We start from the raw sequence: 19,734 nt of genomic DNA on the forward strand, positions 1-19,734 counted from the left end.
TCTGGGATTGTATAGCATCCAGAAACCCAGGACAAACATGGTAACCTATTTGCAAGCTGCTAACAGGTGCCTTTTATCCTTCCTGGCCATTTATTAGTATGAGACAGGCTCCCTGTTTTCTCTCTTTAATGATACTGTTCTATGAACCAATGAATGTTTTCATTTGGAAAATAACAAAGCATTGATAGTTTATTTGAACTGTGGTTTCTTTAGTGATGCCCAGGGAATAGATATGCTAATTCTGTGATCTGAAGAATGTACTGGGTAGAGCCCATCACTTCACTGATTTCAGTGACTATTAGGCCCAGGTGGGAAAAGGTTAATACTACATACCATGGGCTATTTCATCATGCAAAAGTTTGGAATTAGAAATGCAATGAAGAATTTCAGTAACATTTGGATATACTTTGACATGGTGATTTTCATAGTACATTCTCCAGTGTCAAGTTTAACCCATCATTTGTTAATTATAATACTTGAAGCAATTTACCTCAAGCTATTATTTGATTCTTCATAAAAGAAGCAGTTACAGTGAAAACTACTACAGAAATCTGGAAATATTCACAAAAAACTTACACAATTAATGCCTTTTCAAATAGGAATAAAAAACAATCTTCCTCATATACACACAAACATACAAAAACATATTCCTCCAGGAAATAAATTTTCCTTCAAACACCAGGGCTTTTACAGAAAGAGCTAAATAACAGCCTACGTGCCAACTGGAAATAATTTTTCATAGCTTTAAAACTGGAACGAAACAACTCTCAACATTTGCAAAACATTCCTTTATTATTAGAAATAAATTATTTGTATAAAAATTTGCATGCATCAATCATTGCATTTATTTTTAGCACAACCCAGGGCTTCAATCCGGTCAGCCATTACAAGAAACAGACTCATTGTCTTATACAAGTTGAACAATGTGGGACAGGAACGGGAGTTCTCACAATCACAGAAAAATACTTACAAGAATAACATCAGACATGGTTTATTTCAACAGCATTTTTTCCACAAGCTAACATTAGTTTTCTTTTGTGATTTTTTTTAAACTGCTCAAGAATAAGCAACACTTTAGCTTGACACTCATTGGTTGTATTGTATAAAACGGGTTTCTCCACTCCCTGTTATTGATACTTTTGGCTCATGGCTAATTTTTGTTCCTTACAAGACTATTGATTTGATTGATTGTAGTCTACGGAGATCGCCAGGAGTGAGTTTTTGTAGTCTCATGTTCATTGTTTAAGATCACATATGACTTTCTTCAGATTGCATCATTTTTCTGTTTCAGATTGAATGATTGCTGTAGCTGATATAAGTCGTCTTGGTAGAAGAAGCTGGTAAGAAAAATTAGTAAAGGATTAACAATATATGATAATGAATAGTAATTATTTTGTCAATGATTATAATAATTTAAATCTTGCAGTGATTGTTTAATGATATCTAATGTATCTATAAGGTATGTTAATATATATATTAATAATATAGGTATTATTTAAATCATATGGTAAAACCATGAGGTAGAAATTCCATGTTTATAGAAATAAAAATGCAGCAACAATTCAATCTGCTTATCTATCTCATTTAGAGTGTACAGCTACTTAATAGAAAACTAAAACCATTAAAGTGTGAGTTTTTAAATATATTTAGTTGGAATTTAAATGTTGACTAACAAAGATATACATATTTGTAAAACAAAAGTTATTTGCCCTGCAGATTAAAGACCTCAATTCTTAGTCTGATCTGAAAAGCAAAATTACATTAAGTAATTATATTGCCTTCAGAATGAATATATCTTCCATTTAAAAATAAGTATTTCAGAGTCTAGATATGAACATGGTAAAATATCAAGTACACATGAGTTTGTAAATGAGTTAAATATGTGCATTTCCAATGCACATTCATGGTTTGTTTTTATTTCAAGGGATACAAATGGAGATGTTTAGAAAACAAAAGACTCAAAGAAGGAAATGAATATTTAATTGTCTGTTACCAACTTACTGTGAAGTAAAACTCATTATTGTGAGACTATTAGAGAGATATGAATAACAAAATAGTCTATGTCAAATTTATACTCATGATTAAACTTCCAGAAAATCTAAATCTAAATCCAAATAATTCCTTTGGGTTTTTCAAAGACTTTATAAAATAATCTATTCATTAAAATTCAAATGTGATCTTCTATTTTTCAATGGGATTCTGTAACATATAGTCATAAGTAAAATGAATTTAAAAAGAAAATATGTATTATTTCAGTGTATAAATCCAATTCAGGATGAAACAGATTTTTAGAGACATATCTAGAAATTATAAAACTTCTCCTCTGAAATAATTCACAATCAAACTCACTGTAAGTGTGTGACATTGATTACTGACCAGACAGGTCCTTGTCAGAAACCAAGATCATACAAAGTTCACAGTCACTGTAATTTACACAGAAGCTCAAGGATCTTTTTATCATAGTTGTTTTCCCTATTTTTGATTTGACAGATGAGTGTCATGACAAATAGGTGACAGGTCTGCTTATCCTACCCACACTGCTCACATTTCTAAGATATTATTGTGGCACAGTGGTAAGGAAGTAGATTTTATGCTTGGGTTTAAGTTATATTTTGTTGTCTACATCTTGAGTGAAAACATGTCACTGAACCAGGCCCTTTGGGGTCCATTTCATCACTGGTTAGAAATCTACAGCAAAAAGTTATTGTGAGGTTTTTAGGAGATCAACCATAATCTTGGAGTAGCAACACAGAGTTGTATTCTTTTTTTTTTTTTAACTTTTATTTAATGAATATAAGTTTCCAAAGTACAAATAATGGGTTACTATGGCTTCCCCCCCATACCGTCCCTCCCACCCACAACCCTCCCCTTTCCCACTCCCTCTCCCCTTCCATTCACATCAAGGTACTCTTTCTAAAAGTTAAGGTAGCTATTATATTTATTTGATACAAATTGAAACACAATCAGTGTGTGTTTAAATTATTTTGATTAGAGATATGCAAGTGAGATAACAGGGAAACTTTAAAATTTGTATAATGACTACAGATGACCCTAAGTTCCCTCTAAGATAATAAAGTACTTCATTTGTGGAGGGTTATAACCATTATAGACATGATAAGTTATCGTCAGAGTTAGTAACATGGCCATTACAAGTTGTTCAGTTTCCTGTACTGTTCAATATTTTAATGATATCCAAAAACATAAGAAATATTTATCATTTTTTTAAATAGCTACAAGGAAAATTAGGGTTGAAATTGAGGAATGATAAATTGGATTAGATCATTTTTAAGGATCATTCTAACTTAAAAGCTCTGGAGCTAATCAAAGTTTCATACTTCATTTTTTGGACTCTTAAAATTGATCTCTAGGAAGAAACATGGTAGAATTATATTGAGAAATGAGACTTCAATATACAAGAAAGTAGTGGTAATTACTGTACTGGTTCCAAAAGGAAGTTCAAAGCTGTGTAAATACTTGATTTAGGCAACATGAAAATAATGATGAGACATAAAAAAATGGCAGATATTTTGCATGATTTCCTTAAGCTTTGATTTAATGAAATCAAATTTCATAGTTACAACTTTAGGAACACAGTGTTTCTTCCCCCCATATCTGCCCTCCAACCCCCACTCCCCCCTCTTCCATCCCATTCTTCATTAAGATTCATTTTTAATTAACTTTATTCACTTAGTATAGAGTTGGTCTTCTGTATATAAGGATTTCAACAATTTGCACCCACCCACACAAAGTATGAAGTACTGCTTGACAACAGGTTTTGCGGTTAATTCTCTGTACTAAGTACAGAGGTTCTACGTGGTCCTAAGTGCACAGTGACTCCTCTTGTTAAAATAACAATTAACACTCACTTATGATGTCAGTGATCACCCGAGGCTCTTGCCATGAGCTGCCAAGGCTATGGAAGACTTTTGAGTCTGCAAACTCCATCAGTATTTGGACAGGGCCATAAGCAAAATGGAAGTTCCCTCTTCAGAGAAAAGTACATCCTTCCTTGATGGCCCCTTATTTCCAATGTCCAGTGGGGTCTCACTCACAGAGATCCTTCATGTAGGACTTATTATTATTTTTTTTTTTTTTGCCACTGTGTCTTTGCTTTCCATGCCTGAAAGGCTCTAATGGGATTATCTGCTAGTCCAGAGTCCCTTAAGGTCAGAATGTTGTTTAGGGCATTTGTCATTCTATGAGTCTGCTCTATGGACTGCTTCCCATGTTGGAACACTTTCTCGTTTTTAATTCCATCTATAGCTATTACCAGACACTTGCTCTTATGTATGTGGTCCCTTTAACAATAAATCCTATCTATATTATCAATTAAACACTTAATATGATCACTTTAACAAATAAGATGGCATTATTACCACCCAGATTAATGAGATTTGGAGTCCCAGGGCAAGTTTTTAGCTTTACCCTTAGGGGCAAATCCGTGGGAATGGGTGCATAATTGTACAGTTCCTATCTCTCTTATTTCCACTCTTATTTTTACTTGGATCTATTATCAACTGGCTTTATACACCTATAATTAATTCTATGTTAAGAGTCCAACCAATGTTATTAAGTAAAAAAAATAATTAAAAATTAAACTAAACTGTTTCTGGACAGTCAAAGGCAAGGGGTGATCAAGTCACTGCTTCTCATAGTGCCAATTTCACTAATACAGGTTTCCTTTTAGGTGCTCTGTAATCACAGATCAGGGAGAACATGTAGTATTTGTCCCTTTGGGACTGGCTTATTTCACTAAGTATGATATTTTTCATATTAATCCATGTTGTTGCAAATGACCAGATTTCATTTTTACCACTGTGTAGTATTCCAGTGAGTACATATCCCATTATTTCTTTATCCAGTCTTCCATTGATGGGCATTTAGGTTGATTCCATGTCTTAGCTATTGTGAATTGAGCTGCAATAAACATAGGGGTGCAGATAACTCTTTTATTTGCTGATATCATTTCCCTTGGGTAAATTCCGAGGAGTGGGATGACTGGGTTATATGGTAGGACTATATTCAGGTTTCTCAGGTATCTCCAAACTGTCTGCTATAATGGTTTTACCAGTTTGTATTCCTACAAACAGTGGATTAGCGTACCTTTACCCCCACATCCTCACCAGCATTTGTTGTTAACTTCTGTATGATAGCCATTCTAACTGGGATGAGATGAAACCTCGTTCTGTGTTTGATATGCATTTTCCTGATGGCTAGTGATCCTCAGTATTTTTTCATGTATCTGTTGGCCATTTGGATTTCCTCTGTTGAAAAATGTCTGTTTAAGTCCTTTGACCATTTATTGACTGGGCTGTTCATTTTGTTGGTGAGTTATTTGAGCACTTTATGTATGGACTCCTGGGCTTCTCTGTGTGTCACCAGCTTGTATCCCTTCTCCTTATTAAGAAGGTCCTGTTGCTATACCACCATGTTGGTCCCTTCCCTTGCATGAATTTTTGTGAAGTATTACAAATCAAAATGGATTAGAAATGTGCAGATGAGCTAATGGGAGTTTTTTATAGTGGTAGTGAATATGCTTATCTGAAAATTAATTTTGGAGTATAGCAATGATAAGTTATGTGTTCATAACCTAAAGAAAGCAACAGTACCTGTTTTCATGATGTATTCATGAACATAGCTTAACAAAGGGAATGTACAGTTTTTTGTTACTTGGGTAGAGTTGAAAAAATTCATTTACACATATGAAGTTCACTTCTATCTCCTCCTTACCCTTTATGGAACATTTATTTTTTAGGCAAAATGCAGTATTTACAAGTCACCATTAAGATGAGATATCTGAATATGAGGACTTGAAGGACTCCATGACTGTGAAAGAATAGCATTCCATGTCATAACTATACCAACAATGCATTAGTAGTTGTAATTATCAAAATCGAGGGATATTAAAGTAATAGTATTTGAATATCAAAATTTGCTTTTCCATTAATTAGACAAATGTACATTTTCATGAAAATTTTACTAAAACCCATCTTTATTGTGCCTTCACTTGCAATGCTGTATTTGTTTTTATCCTGTAATTTATAGTTTATAAGACAATTATTTCAATTTGTAATGGTAATTTGTCAAAAATCTGGCATTTGAAAGTATGAGAACACAGCAAAAGAGATTCTGTTCCAATGGATTAACCAGTCTAGGATTTATTTGGAAGGTATTTTAAGAACATTCATGTTTTAATTTATTAAAGGAAAAATCTTTGCTAGTAAGTGTAAACATATTAAGAACAATCTTTTTCCTTTTTTAGATATACAGTTTTAACAGCATAATTATAATTCCCATCCTACCCTAAATTTGAGGAGTGGTGCTCGTTATAGATGAGTGACCTAATGTAAAGTCATAGTATAGTATACAGAGTCTAGGTAATAGGAACACAAAGAGTTTGCAATGCCTGTGCCAGTTTTCACACTTGGACTCTGACATTCTCAATTGTAAGCATTGTTGTCAACCCTTTCATCATAGGATGGTCATGTAACAGAATAAGGATTAATAATAGTAACCTGAGCGAATACTCTAGAAGGATCTGTGAAGTTTTCATACACCATCCTGGGTAAAAACTAATCATTTTATTCTAACCTCAACTCTCCAATTTCACCATCTTACAGTAATTGACATTGTTGCCATCATTTCCCAAATGTGGATAGTTGACTTTCGCTCTAAACAAGTCTCATGTTTGAAATCTTTTATCCATATTTTAGAGAAAACAGAGAAAGGTGTGTATGCTATGAAATTTGCATTTCAACATGAACAGAAAAAAAGCAGAAAATGTATGAGACTAACTTCAGTGAATTGAGATTAGTCCTTGTCAATACCAGAACATAACTATTCTTTCCCATAGGTGATTTTGGTATTACTAGTACTTTTATCACTGTAAGTCTTTTTCCCATTTGAATGAACCATGTTATATTAAGTTTTCTGGATCACTGTTTAAAAACAGGTACAATAGACTCCAAGAATTGCCAGTGTTCAGACTGTATCTTTGGCCAACAGCAGTTTATTGATATTCTACAATGAGTTTTAACTTCCTACACAGATGCTTTCAAGTTTGGGGAAAAAAAAAAACAGATGAATTTCTACCTTGAAATCACAAGCACTCTATTCTGATGCCTTTAACAGTAGTTTTAGTACATTTGTACTAGAGGACAAAATAGGCCCATTATTAGTAAATTGCTTAGATATAATCAGAGATGATGACAATGATTTGTTACTAAAGCCCACCCTTATCATGCCCTCTCTTGCAGTTTCACTTTGGTAGAAAGGTGAATATGTGGGGAATATTTGTGAATTTTTTCCTAGGTTCCTTACTCAAAAAGTGATGAAATTTTATATCACTTATCTGAAGTTAGTCTTTTTAGAGTCAATCTGGATAATAATTCCAGGTAATGTGGTGGTAATTGAAGGCAACTGTAATCATCTAATGATAGTTCTGTGTATGAGACATTAGAATAGGTAATTCTCACCTGAGAATCTTGATGCAAGAAAAGGGTTGCAAACCTAGTGAAGACTATGAGATACTACAATAATTAAACCACATAAAATTGATTCTTAGTCTCCCTCTGTATTCAGAGAGTAAAGAATATAGTATTCTGGAAGAATTGAAGAGAATATTTTTCAGATTTTTTGCCCTTAATTTTTTTTTAAAGTACAGCTTATGGATTACAATGGCTTCCCACCCGCAACCCTCCCCTTTCCCACTCCCTCTCCCCTTCCATTCACATCAAGATTCATTTTCGATTCTCTTTATATACAGAAGATCAGTTTAGCATACATTAAGTAAAGATTTCAACATTTTGCTCCCACACAGAAACATAAAGTGAAAAATACTGTTTGAGTACTAGTTATAGCATTAAATCTCAATGTACAGCACACTAAGGACAAAGATCCTACATGAGGAATAAGTGCACAGTGACTCCTGTTGTTGACTTAACAAATTGACACTCTTGTTTATGGCATCAGTAATCACCCTAGGCTCTTGTCATGAGCTGCCAAGGCTATGGAAGCCCCTTGAGTTCACTGACTCTGATCATTTTTAGACAAGGCCAAGTGGAAGTTCTTTCCTCCCTTCAGAGAAAGGTACCTCCTTCTTTGATGACCCATTCTTTCCACTGGGATCTCACTCGCGGAGATCTTTCATTTAGGTTTTTTTTTTTTTTTTCTTTTTTCCAGAGTTCTTGGCTTTCCATGCCTGTAATACTCTCATGGGCTTTTCAGCCGGATCCGCATGCCTTAAGGGCTGATTCTGAAGCCAGAGTGCTGTTTAGGACATCTGCCATTCTATGGGTCTACTGTGTATCTCACTTCCCATGTTGGATCATTCTCTCCCTTTTTTATTCTATCAGCTAGTATTTGCAGACACTATTCTTGTTTATGTGCTCCCTTTGACTCTTAGTCCTATAATTATGATCAATTATGAACAGAAATTGATCACTTGGACTAGTGAGATGGGATTGAATTGGAATCCCCTGGTATGTTTGTAATTCTAGCGTTTGGGGTAAGTCAGCTTGAGCATGTCCCGAATTGCACATCTCTTCCCTCTCTTATTCCCACTCTTATATTTAACAGTGATCACTTTTGAGTTAAGTTTCAGCACTTAAGAAGAATTGTGTATTGATTACAGTATTCAACCAAAAGTATTAAGTAGAACAAACTTAAAATAAATGTGCTGTACTCCCAAATGCAAGGGTCTTAGCTTTCATTTGTTTATTGGTGCGTATATAGAACCTGGCAATCTATTTGCTACTCTTCCAAAACAGCAAGATGAACTCTAATAGATGAATTAATCTTCACTGGATTAGCTCAAATGTCAGTGTATTGTTATCATGTACTTCTTCTGGGGTGGACTGCAGAGAAGAGGAAGAGAGGTAAGGAAAAGAAAGATGAGGTGATGTTTGCAGGACAGCCTGAGCGTTTTAGAGGTATTTAAGAAGGAAAATTTCAACATGAGCTAAAAGAGGTTGACAACTTGTGAGAAACAAACATTAACTATGACTTAATATGTTGGCTATCTGGTGTTCTTATTCCTCTAAAGACTATCATTCAGGGGTCGGCACTGAGACATAGTATGCTAAGCTTTCACCTGCTGGTGCTGCCATCCGATATGGCCACCGGTTCATTTCCTGGCTGCTCCTCTTCCTATCCAGCTCTCTGCTAGGGCCTGGAAAAGCAGAAGATGGTCCAAGTGGTACGGCCCCTGCACTGGTGGGAGACCTGAAAGAAGCCCCTGGCTTTGGATTGGCCCAGCTCTGGCCATTGTGTCCATTTGGGGAGTGAATCAGCAGATGGAAGACCTTTTTGTCTCTCCCTCTCTCTATCTGTAAATCTACCTCTCAAATAAAATCTTTAAAAGAGACTCATCCATTGTGTAAGATCTATAGAAATTATGTTCCATAAATATTAGCTGCTATTTTTTTCAGTAATCTGTTAATATTTTGGCACCATTTTTGTTAATTAAATATTATCTTATACATGGAAAATCCTTCCAATCCTCAGGATTTATAATGCTTCAAAAGACCTGTGTTGCCATGCTTTGGAAGAGAGATTTCATGTGCACCCCTGTGAGATCATTAAGCTCCACTAAATGTTTCTAACTGACATTAGGGTCTCATGGTTTGTGGGTAAGACCATGACCCTAGAGAAATGTAGCAGAAGAACAATGTTCAACGTACATCTGTTAGGAAGTGCTCCCGCTCTTGACCATCTGAAAGTCTACAGATGACTTACTGTTGGTTTCAAGACTCTCACAGAGTTCGCTTTTCACCTCGCCGTTCGGTCTGTCATTTCCCTTTTGGATCAGTTTGCTTTGCATGGTGGCAGCTGCCACCACAGCCTTGAAGCTCCTCTTACGTTTTTGAACATTCTGCTCTGGATGAAAAATTATGATATAAACCTTGGGCATGTAGAGCATCCCCAGAGACACCGAAGCACTTAAACTCATGGAGACAGTAAGTGTTGTTGTCTGGATGTACATCTGAATGGGAGAAAAGAGAAAGAATCATGGTTGGCAAGTCTGACCAGTAGAAGATAATATACCATTTTCTAAAATATTCAAGACTCTGCTAAATAAGTGCATTATAAATACTTATAGGAATAGTTGGCTATAATGAAGGGTAATTTCTATATCTCAACATGCAAGTTGAGTAAGGTTGTGTAGTTTATTAAACTCAGTCCCTTAAAACAGACAACTAAGTCTTAATAATGAAGATTCATTCCATCAGCTATAAACTACATAAGAGAAACTAGTCTAGCAAAACTTCATACTACATAGTCATTCAGGAAGAACCAGTGGTCCAACGGTTACTCTTTTAGAAATAAACTTAATCTTGAAGGTAAACTAGGTATAGTGGAAAGATTTGGAATGGAACATTCCAGAACATCACAACTGCACACATTACTTGAATAATGCTAATATTCACGTCTTCATTCTTAATTACCATGAGCAAGACTGCTAAAGGAAAATATTAAGTCTTTATAACATGTTTATGATTTAACAGCCCTTCTATAGAACAGTTCCACGAGGTTTTCAATGCCTAAATCCTATCAAAATACATGCAAGGGGATTTAAAAAATATGTAAAGCCTCCTTCTTCTGAGATTTAGATATGTTCTCTGCAGATAGAATCCTGGCATTTTGAAACCCCCCCCCCCTCCCCGGGCTCATTCCTTACGTATATCCTAACTAAAATCCATTGCTCTGGTATTTACAAAAGGAGTCCTCACTAGATTATTTTTCTCTCTACAACCAAGAGGTTAAGAAGCTAAAGGAAACAAACTCATTGTTTTGGCTTTTTCGTATGGTATGGAAGCAGACATGACAGTATTTTAACCTTAAAAACAAAAGCCGAATCTTTCAAGCTGTTTCCATTTTTTCATAAGTTCAAAATGCAATTTCCCCCAGATAACTGGGAATACAAAGTCCATGGAGAAACCACATCTTAGCACTGTGAAGTGATTCCCATTAATAGAGTCACTTACCTTAACAGCACCTCTGAAAAGGTAAAGCTGTCAGATTCCATCTGTGACAGCCAAGCTGCATCCTTTCAATAAAGGTCAAAGTGTCACCCTGCTGGCTTAATACCTAAATACACATCAGGATCCCTTTTTCTTTCTACTAATGGAGATGATTTCTCTTAACAGATATCAAAGCCTTCAGTAAACAAAAGCCCATACCATGAGAAGTTCAAATAAATACCAGTAAGGATACCATCCTTTTAAATGATACCATGTACAGCATTTATCTGACTGTTCAGTCCATCCACCAATAAGGCAGTCCCTATGTAATGGAATACTCTTCAACAAGGTGATAGAGAATCAGTTCATTTTAAAAGTCACCTCCTCTGAGAAATTTGTGAGGATGAATTCTAAATCATTTTTACTTCTAAGCATTAATGTGTTGAAATGAACATAATTAGGTACTAGCTAATATGTGGTGGAATGAGAAGGCCATGTCAAGATGGCCACTGGCAATGGAGCCTGCCTGGCAACAGGCTCTGATTGGTTAGGGCATAAACCACCCCTTGACTGAATTGGCTGCCTCGGCTATATAAGCTGCCATACCAACTGAAATAAATGAGTCTGTGGGCTGCTCGCCTCTGGCCCACTTTCACCTGAGTCCCGGGGTCTGTGTGGTGACTCTGTGCTTCTTGCCCCTACCACACTCCTCCTCTCAGAACGAATCCACAGCAACACTAACATACTTGTATTCACTTGTTTGGACTTGTATTTATATGAATTGCACTAGAAATATATACTTTCTTAGAGCAAGTAACCTACATTTTTATGTATGTCTGTAAGAAACTATACAATAATCACTCAGAAATTTCCCATTATTATCAGGTGTATGCAGGTCTTCAGAATTTTTATATAAGTTAAACAAAATATGCTCCCTACCATTCTCTTTTATGCCAAATAGACATCAAAATGGCTAACACATAGAATTGTTAGCATTTTGAAGAAGAACCTAAATTATAAGGTATGAATCTCAGACTCTAGGCTAGGCTCATTCATATCCGTCTCAAGAAAGACATTCAAATAATTCACATATTACTACATCTCATGGTCTCTCCTGACAATAAGTGAAATCCCATGTTAAATTGGCAAATACTAAATGTTTACTACAATTCAGGATATCCTAATGCAATGTGGGTAAGTGCCCTGAAACCTCCCTAAGCTTTTACCTTCTACTTTTAAGCAACCTATCATGAGTACACCCAAGCTTCTCATGTGTCAGTTATTCTTCTTTGAATTCATGCTTTTTTTAAAGGTTTCACTTCTTTAAAAATCCTTGTAGGAAATGAATGCAAAGAAAAGTCATAAAATTAGTGAAAGAACTTGGCAAAGTGAAAAACCCATAAATATTCCAAAGCCACTCAAATACATAAACTACAGTATGTCCCAGTCAAACCCTGACAATTCAATTTAGACTAAAAACAAACTCTAGAGATCAAACAGCCATGGAATGCTGAGAATGCCTATACTAATTAGTTGGATTTTTTTTTAAAATGTTTTAATTTATTAGTCTTGTTAAATGTGTGATACTAGAGGCAGACGTGGCACAGCAAGGCACAGAGTGCTGTGCTATAACAGAGCGCTGGTTCAAATCCTGGATCCACTGCTCCCATTCTTGGGAAGAGAGTGTATGATGCAGCAAGCGGAGTTCCCCTGCCACTCATGGGGGAGACCCAGATGCAGTCCCTGGTTCTTGGTTTTAGCCTGGCCCAGCCCAAGCTGTTGTGGGCATCTCAGTCTCTTTCTCCTCGCTGTCATTCTGCCTTTCAAATAATATAAATGGAGATATTATACATTTTATTTTATAAACATTTTTACTCTTATACATTTCTTCTACTACCAAAAAATGAATGATGATTTTCTCCTCTTACCCAGAACAACTTCTGAGATATATAGTAAATTTAATCTTGCTAAATACTAGGCATGAGAGAGATTCTTGAATGCTGGCTTCCTCATTAATTACATTACTACAGTCTATCTGTTTGGCAAGCCAATACGATGAAAGATGTAATAGACATTAGAACTAAACAGGACTGGGCTTAGTGTACCAAGCTCCCTATTAGACACTATGCTTTCAAATTACTCCAAAATGCTGATCTTAATTATGTGCTCTCTTAAGGCAGTTTTTGGTAACTTTTAATGTGAGTTTAACACAGGAAAAGGATCTATTTAATGTCAATCTCTAAAATCTACAACTCTACAAACCCTTGGACTAGGAGTAGACTGAGCTTTTTAAACTTCGTCTGTCAATATTTAATGAAATGAAAGTCATCAATGCTGTCATTTCAATGAAAGCAAAAACAGCAAGACAAGCAAATAAAAATGTCTTCTATTCTCATTCTAGAGAACCTAAATTCTTAGTATCAGATTATAGATGCTACAGATCTAGTTTAAAAATTTGAAAATGGGCACTTAACTAAAAGAAAAACTTTGATTTTTTTTTATACCTGTGGAAAATTCTATTTACTTGAGCAATGTGGGGAAGAACGTGTTCCAGCAGACATCAGTTTGAATTCTAGAACTATCAACTTAGAGAAGTTTACAGATAAGTTCTTGGGTTACCCAGTGGCTGGCAACAGCACAAAGCCAGCCCGTGAGCTGACAATATAATTTCTAATAAAACTTCCTTGTGTTATTACTTTTCTCTATGGAATTTAACTTTGTATCTGTGAAATGCGGGTGTTGGAAAATTATATTTGTCATAGAGAAATTAGAGGATAGAATGATGTAATCTTTATAAAATGTCTTAGAAACACAACATAGTAGCTCAATAAAAGTTATTTACCCCTTGATTTGGCATCTAAAAGGACATTCTTGGGGCAGGCATTGTGGCTCAGTGGGTTAAGATGCCACATGAGACACCTGTATCTTATAACAGAGTGCCTCCTTTGAATCTCAGCTATTCCATTCTTCCAATTCAGCTCCTGGAAAATGCACCTAGGAGGCAACAGATGATGGTGCAAGTAGTTGGGTACTTGCCACCCATGTGAGACCCAGATGGGATTCCTGCTCCTGGTTTTACCAGGGCCTATCCCTTGTTGTTGCAGGCATCTGGAGAGTGAACCAGCAGTGGAAAGACCTCTCTATCACTCTTCCTTTCAAGTATAATTAAAAAAAATAGACACTGTAAAAGCTTCCTTTCAGCAGTATAGGACAAGAGAGGAACTATTAACCAAATGGCCAAACCAGACAGTTTTAGCTTGGTGAACATTTGATAGTCATGCTTATAGACTAGGAAGTGGCCTATGGAACCTCATTTCAAAGTAAGCAGAATAAAGTTCTGTCCAAGCATCAACTATATTTGCTGATGTCAAAATCATATCCCCTGTCTCGGCTGTATTTGTAGAACAGCTGCAGCTCTCTATCTCAAAGCTATTGCTCACCAGAATGCAAGAGGGGGCTCTATTTACTCTTGCAAACTCACATAAATCCATCAAGAGATGCTGACAATGACATCAGAAATGTTAATACTTTTCTCTTTTCCGTCCTCCTTTTATATGCCTTCTTGTGCCCCTGTCACTCCAAAATTCTGATACCCAGAGATGGGGAGTACCTCTTCTGTCACATCCACTGATGGCCTGTCACTTCCTGCTTCCACATCCACGGACATTCTGAGCATGAAGCAGTCAGAGGTACTGAAGCAGGTTTGCACCTGTTATCCAGTCTCTGGATAAGCCATGGAGGAACAGGCACAAGAGAGAATAGTAATAGGACAACTTTTCTGGGATTTTTTAAAGCTCCCTCTTCATTCTCTGAATTGATCATTTGTACACCTGCAGGGTTTACTGAATGTAGATCATGACCTGAAACCATTTAAGGCACTAGGAAGAATGAGGAATGAGGAGGATATAGTTTATATTTCTCCTGAAAAAAAAAAGGATCGGTCTTTTATGTTCAGCTGCTACTTGCATACAGATTCCATAGATTCTGACATCCAACCTAGCAAGTAACCGAGATAACCTATTACGAGGTCTAGCTCTCAAAGCAGCTTTATGTCGCATAGTAAAGAACAGATTAATCAGTTATTTCTGAATATTTCTGCCTTTCCCTGGATGGTTTAATCTCATCTCTTTGACACAGTCAGCCAGATTTTATTTGTCTGCTTTGCACACAGCTTGAACAGTTATAAAACTATATAAGTACTTACAGACTGCCTTTCCCTGTTTCTCTTATCTATTACCATATCTGTGTGCCTGCCAAAGTGGCACCTGCATGGAAAAATAGATTTTTTGTAGCAGGACTTCAGCCAATGGACTTCAACATCTTATTTATTGCTAAAATGTGATTAAATTTTAAGGTGAAGCCTACAGAGAAAATCTGGAGTTGCATTATTGCTTAAAAAAAAAATCATCCCATGGAGCAACAATCCAAACTCTTATGAAACTCCCCTAGCAACTGAGCAGCAAAACAAGAGCCAACCACTCAACTCCTTTGGCTCAGCCTGGACACTGGAGAACTGACCACATCAAACATTTCACTATTTGTTCTGTTCTGTTTACTTCAAATAGTTTCTTACCTTCTCCATGTCTGTCAATTCTGAGGAAGCCTCTTTACCATCTTTACGCTGAAATATCCATGGCTCATACCTGTAATATCTGTCAGTCATGTATGGATGTATCTTATTCTTTTGATGACTGCATATGAAATTGCAGCCCTAAGCAAGGACCAGCTTCTTGGGTATAACCCTGTTTGTAGGGTCCTCTGTTTAGAAGGACCTCATGCTTGGTTTAATACTCTTCTATCATTGTTTTGAAATTTACAATAAGCTTTTGCACAATGAGAACTGAATTTTCATTTTCCACTGGCTTCCACAAATTGTGTAGTTGATACTTTGTTTAAAAAAATTAGTATGTTGACACATTCCTGGATTTTCACAGGAAATGCAATCACCTTCTGGATAACTTCCCTGGATTTCTGAAAGATGAAAAACTTAACAAGTCTCTGACTCACCTCATCCCCAAATCTCCTGAGACAAAAAACCTTTAAAACTGCTTGTCAGTGGCTGGTGCTGTGGGGCAGTGAGTTAAAGCCCTCACCTGAGCCACCGGCATCCCAAATGGGTGTTCTAGTCCCAGCTGCTCCTCTTCTGATCCAGCTCTCTGCTGTGGCCTGGGAAAGCAGCAGCAGATAGCCCAAGTCCTTGGGTCCCTGCACCCATGTGGGAAACCTGGAAGAAGCTCCTGGCTCCTGGCTTCAGATTGGCACGGCTCTGGCCATTGCGGCCATCTGGGGTGTGAACCAGCAGATGGAAAACCTCTCTGTCTACCTCTCTCTGTAACTGTGTCTTTCAAATAAATAAAAATAAATCTTTAAAAAAATTTTTAAAAAAACCCTGCCTGTGACTATTCTTTTACCCTCCCATCCTACCTATGACCAAATCCTATTGACCCAACCTTAAAATGTTGCCAAGACAAGGCATTTCCGATTATTTCCATTGGTATCATATGGCTCAGCACCACCATCATCTCGCATCGCAACAATCACAGGTGTCCTATCAATCTCTTCTTTGGCCTTTCATCTTTGATCACCTGATAGATCTGAACAGTATCTAAAAATTATTTTTCATAAATCATACTAGGCCACTCCTCCCAGATCTTTGCTATGAATTTCCATTGATGGAGATGATCCACAAAGTCCTCTGGACTTGTGGTTTTGTTGTTCCTTAATCTTTATCTGTCTGCCTTTCAAATAAATAAAGATCATCCATCTGCTGGTTCACTCCCCAAATGCCCACAACAGCTGGGAGTGGAACAGTCTGAAACCAGGAGCCCAGAACTCAACCTTCGTGCCCCAGGTGGGTTGCAGGGTTGGAACTACTGGAGCAGTGTCTGCTGCCTGCAGGATGCATATTAGCAGGAATGCTGCATCAGAAACAAAGGTGCTACTGGACCCAGGCACTCTGACAGGGAGTGTGTTTGTCCCAAGCAGTGGCTTGACGTGCTGCACCACAAGAACATGTGCCTTTCATCTGGTTTGTTCTTTGCTTCACTAATCTTCCTCCAGTCACCCTGACCTCCTGGTTGCTACCGGAACATGCCAAGCAGGCTTCTGCTTCCAGGTTTTTAGATTTGGTTTCTGGCTCCTGTACTGCAATGCCCCCTCTCCGTGAGAAATTTCCTAAACCACTAAAAATTGCAGTCCCCTAATCTCCACCAGCATTCCTCAGCATTCCTCAGCCTCACGTTATTCCTCAGCATCTAAGTTTTTTCTACCATAAAGGCACTGGATTTTTTTTATGTATTTTCTGTTTCTCTTCACTGGAATAAAAATTCCGTGAGTACAGGGATTTGTTTACTGTTATAAATTCAGTATATAGAACACTGAATAACAAAATTTTCCTAGATTCTCTTGAGGCAGTATGAATTTTTGCTTACATTTGTGTCGCTCCCCCTCTTCGTGGAGGAACGACACAGGACCCTGCGCTGTTCTTTTGTCGGCTCGGCCCTCCCCGGGTTTGCTGCTGGTTCTTCCCGGGTTGGCTACCGTCCCTTCCACCTCCGTGGAAGGGCGGTTCCCCCTGGCCACTTTCCCCACTTCCACAGGGGAGCGGCACACCGCCGGCCGGCTCTCTCGGGGGCTGCACAGGTGTTCCTTCAGATAGATGTTCCCCCTAGATGTTCCTCATGCATGTTGTCTCTCTCCTCCTTTATAGTCCTCTTCCACCAATCCCAACTCTGCTACCCACACGCCGAGTACGCTGCTCTCCTCCAATCAGGAGTAGGTCCTACAGTTTATTGGTTGAACTGGAGGCAGCTGTGTAGAAGCTGTTTCTCCCTTCTCAGCGCCATATTGTGGGAAAGCAGATGCATAGAATAAGTCTTAATTCCAGTAACTTAGTCTAGTCCGAGTTGCTCCCCACACATTTGTTAATTAAGGGAAATAACCTATGCAGTTTCAAAAGGAAGAAGCAACAAATCAGACAGTTCTAGAGCTCAAAACTACAGGAAAACTGAAGTACTCCATCCCCTGTTCAATTTGCCTTTCGGCTGTGGCAGAAACTTAACAGTAGACACATAAACATGGCCATAACAGGACAGTTTGCTCTCAGCTTAACAATAGGCAATAGAAATTAACTTAGTGGTTCCTACACTGGGAACAAGAACTCTAGGCACATCTCTGAATCCCTCCTTACTTAACTGAGGATACTGGTTTCATACTGTTTCTAAGTTCCCAGAGTCAAGTCAAACAATTTCGTGAGACCTCATATGTAAAACATTGGCACAGAGCCTGGTATATAATAATCAATATACAATAGCTATTATTGTCATTACCTAACCTTTCTCTATTAGCCAGGTCAGAAAACATTATTTTTAAAATCTTGAATACACATTTATCATTATCTAGAGATGGCCATGTTGTTGCAATTTCAACTTTAGGAGAAATTTATCATGCAGGTCATATTATTTAAGGAAATTTAATAACATGAAAATGGCAACTATAATTTTCTAAAAGGCACTAAATCATTGTTCAAGTTGATACTTCTTACATAGTCCTTTCTTTTTTATCCTTTCTAAAGACAAAAGAATTCGATCAGTAGTTCAATAAAGGTACTTTTGGTTAGGTATCAATTGTCATAGAAGTGCTATGTTTTTCTTGGTCTGATAATTAATGCAGGAAGAACCAGAAGAATGGTATTATGCACTGAATACAGCCCCCTCCAAAATCAATATGTTTAATTGCTAACCCCACTTATGTCAGAATGCAAGCACAGTTGGAAATGGGGTCGTCAAAGATGTGATTAACTAGAAATGAGGCATTTTGATGGGTCTTAGCCTGGTGTGATTGGTATTCTAACAGAGCAAGGTCGTGCCCTGACACGGGCAAAGACAGCCATCTCACAGACAAGCAGAAAGGCCCCCAAGAACTGTAGACATCCTGACCTCCATAAATGTGAGAAAAGGGATTTCTGCTATTCACACCACCCAATCTGTGGTACCTTCTATGACAGCCCAAGAAAACTAAAGACAACTAGAGAGTTCTGAGAAGTTCCTTGGGGTTTAGCATACTAGTAGAATCTCAGAGCTCTCTGATGCTGTCTACAGAGATGAGCTCAGGTATTCACATTAGCACTTTACAGTGTAGATATGATCGTAGTCATGCACAATAAATACACCCACAGTTCAATCAACTACAGCCCTGTGCCAAAATGTATAAACATTTTAACCCCCCCCCCAACAATAATCCTATAAGGTAAAACATGTTTATTTATCAACAGTCATGAGGAAATCACTTTTGAGAAGTGCCATAATTCATGGGGATAAAGCATATATTGAACTAAAGTTGTCTGATGTGAGAGCACTTATTAGCTTTTCTGTACAATACATAATCTCCAAATACAGAGATGAGAGCCGGACTCAAATGACCTGAGTCCTCTCAAAATCAGAGAAACGCCCTACGTCTAATGGAGCCGGGCAAAACTTCTTAAAAATAGCAGAGCCTCAATGAAAACAATATAAGATTTAGTTGAGAATTTAGAAGGTTTTTTTTTTCCTGATATTAGCAACTTTATTTTTTTATTTTTTTTTTTACTTTTATTTAATGAATATAAATTTCCAAAGTACAGCTTATGGATTACAATGGCTTCCCCCCCATAATGTCCCTCCCACCCGCAAACCTCCCCTTTCCCACTCCCTCTCCGCTTCCATTCACATCAAGATTCATTTTCGATTCTCTTTATATACAGAAGATCAGTTTAGCATACATTAAATAAAGATTT

The 19,734-nt window shown here is 37.2% G+C and overlaps 1 protein-coding gene across 6 annotated transcripts in view; it reads right to left on the bottom strand.

Annotated features, from left to right (window-relative positions):
• Positions 1 to 769: 769 nt before the first annotated feature.
• The window catches only part of GRM8 (glutamate metabotropic receptor 8), a 911,553-nt gene continuing 892,588 nt past the window's right edge, over positions 770 to 19,734 (bottom strand). For 5 of the 6 annotated variants that reach the window (XM_008258240.5, XM_051849757.3, XM_051849758.3 and 2 more), the window contains 2 exons: positions 9,736 to 9,982; positions 770 to 1,337 (listed from right to left, as the gene is read on the bottom strand). In XM_008258240.5, the coding sequence (XP_008256462.1) occupies positions 1,288 to 1,337; positions 9,736 to 9,982 (297 nt within the window). In that variant the 3' untranslated portion in view covers positions 770 to 1,287. Of the gene's footprint in view, positions 1,338 to 9,680; positions 9,983 to 19,734 lie in introns of all 6 variants that reach the window. The other variant, XM_008258244.5, reaches the window with a different exon arrangement.

Source organism: Oryctolagus cuniculus, chromosome 3 (assembly GCF_051225735.1).
Source record: "Oryctolagus cuniculus isolate XC-2025 breed Fujian yellow rabbit chromosome 3, ASM5122573v1, whole genome shotgun sequence".
Lineage (NCBI taxonomy): Eukaryota > Metazoa > Chordata > Mammalia > Lagomorpha > Leporidae > Oryctolagus > Oryctolagus cuniculus.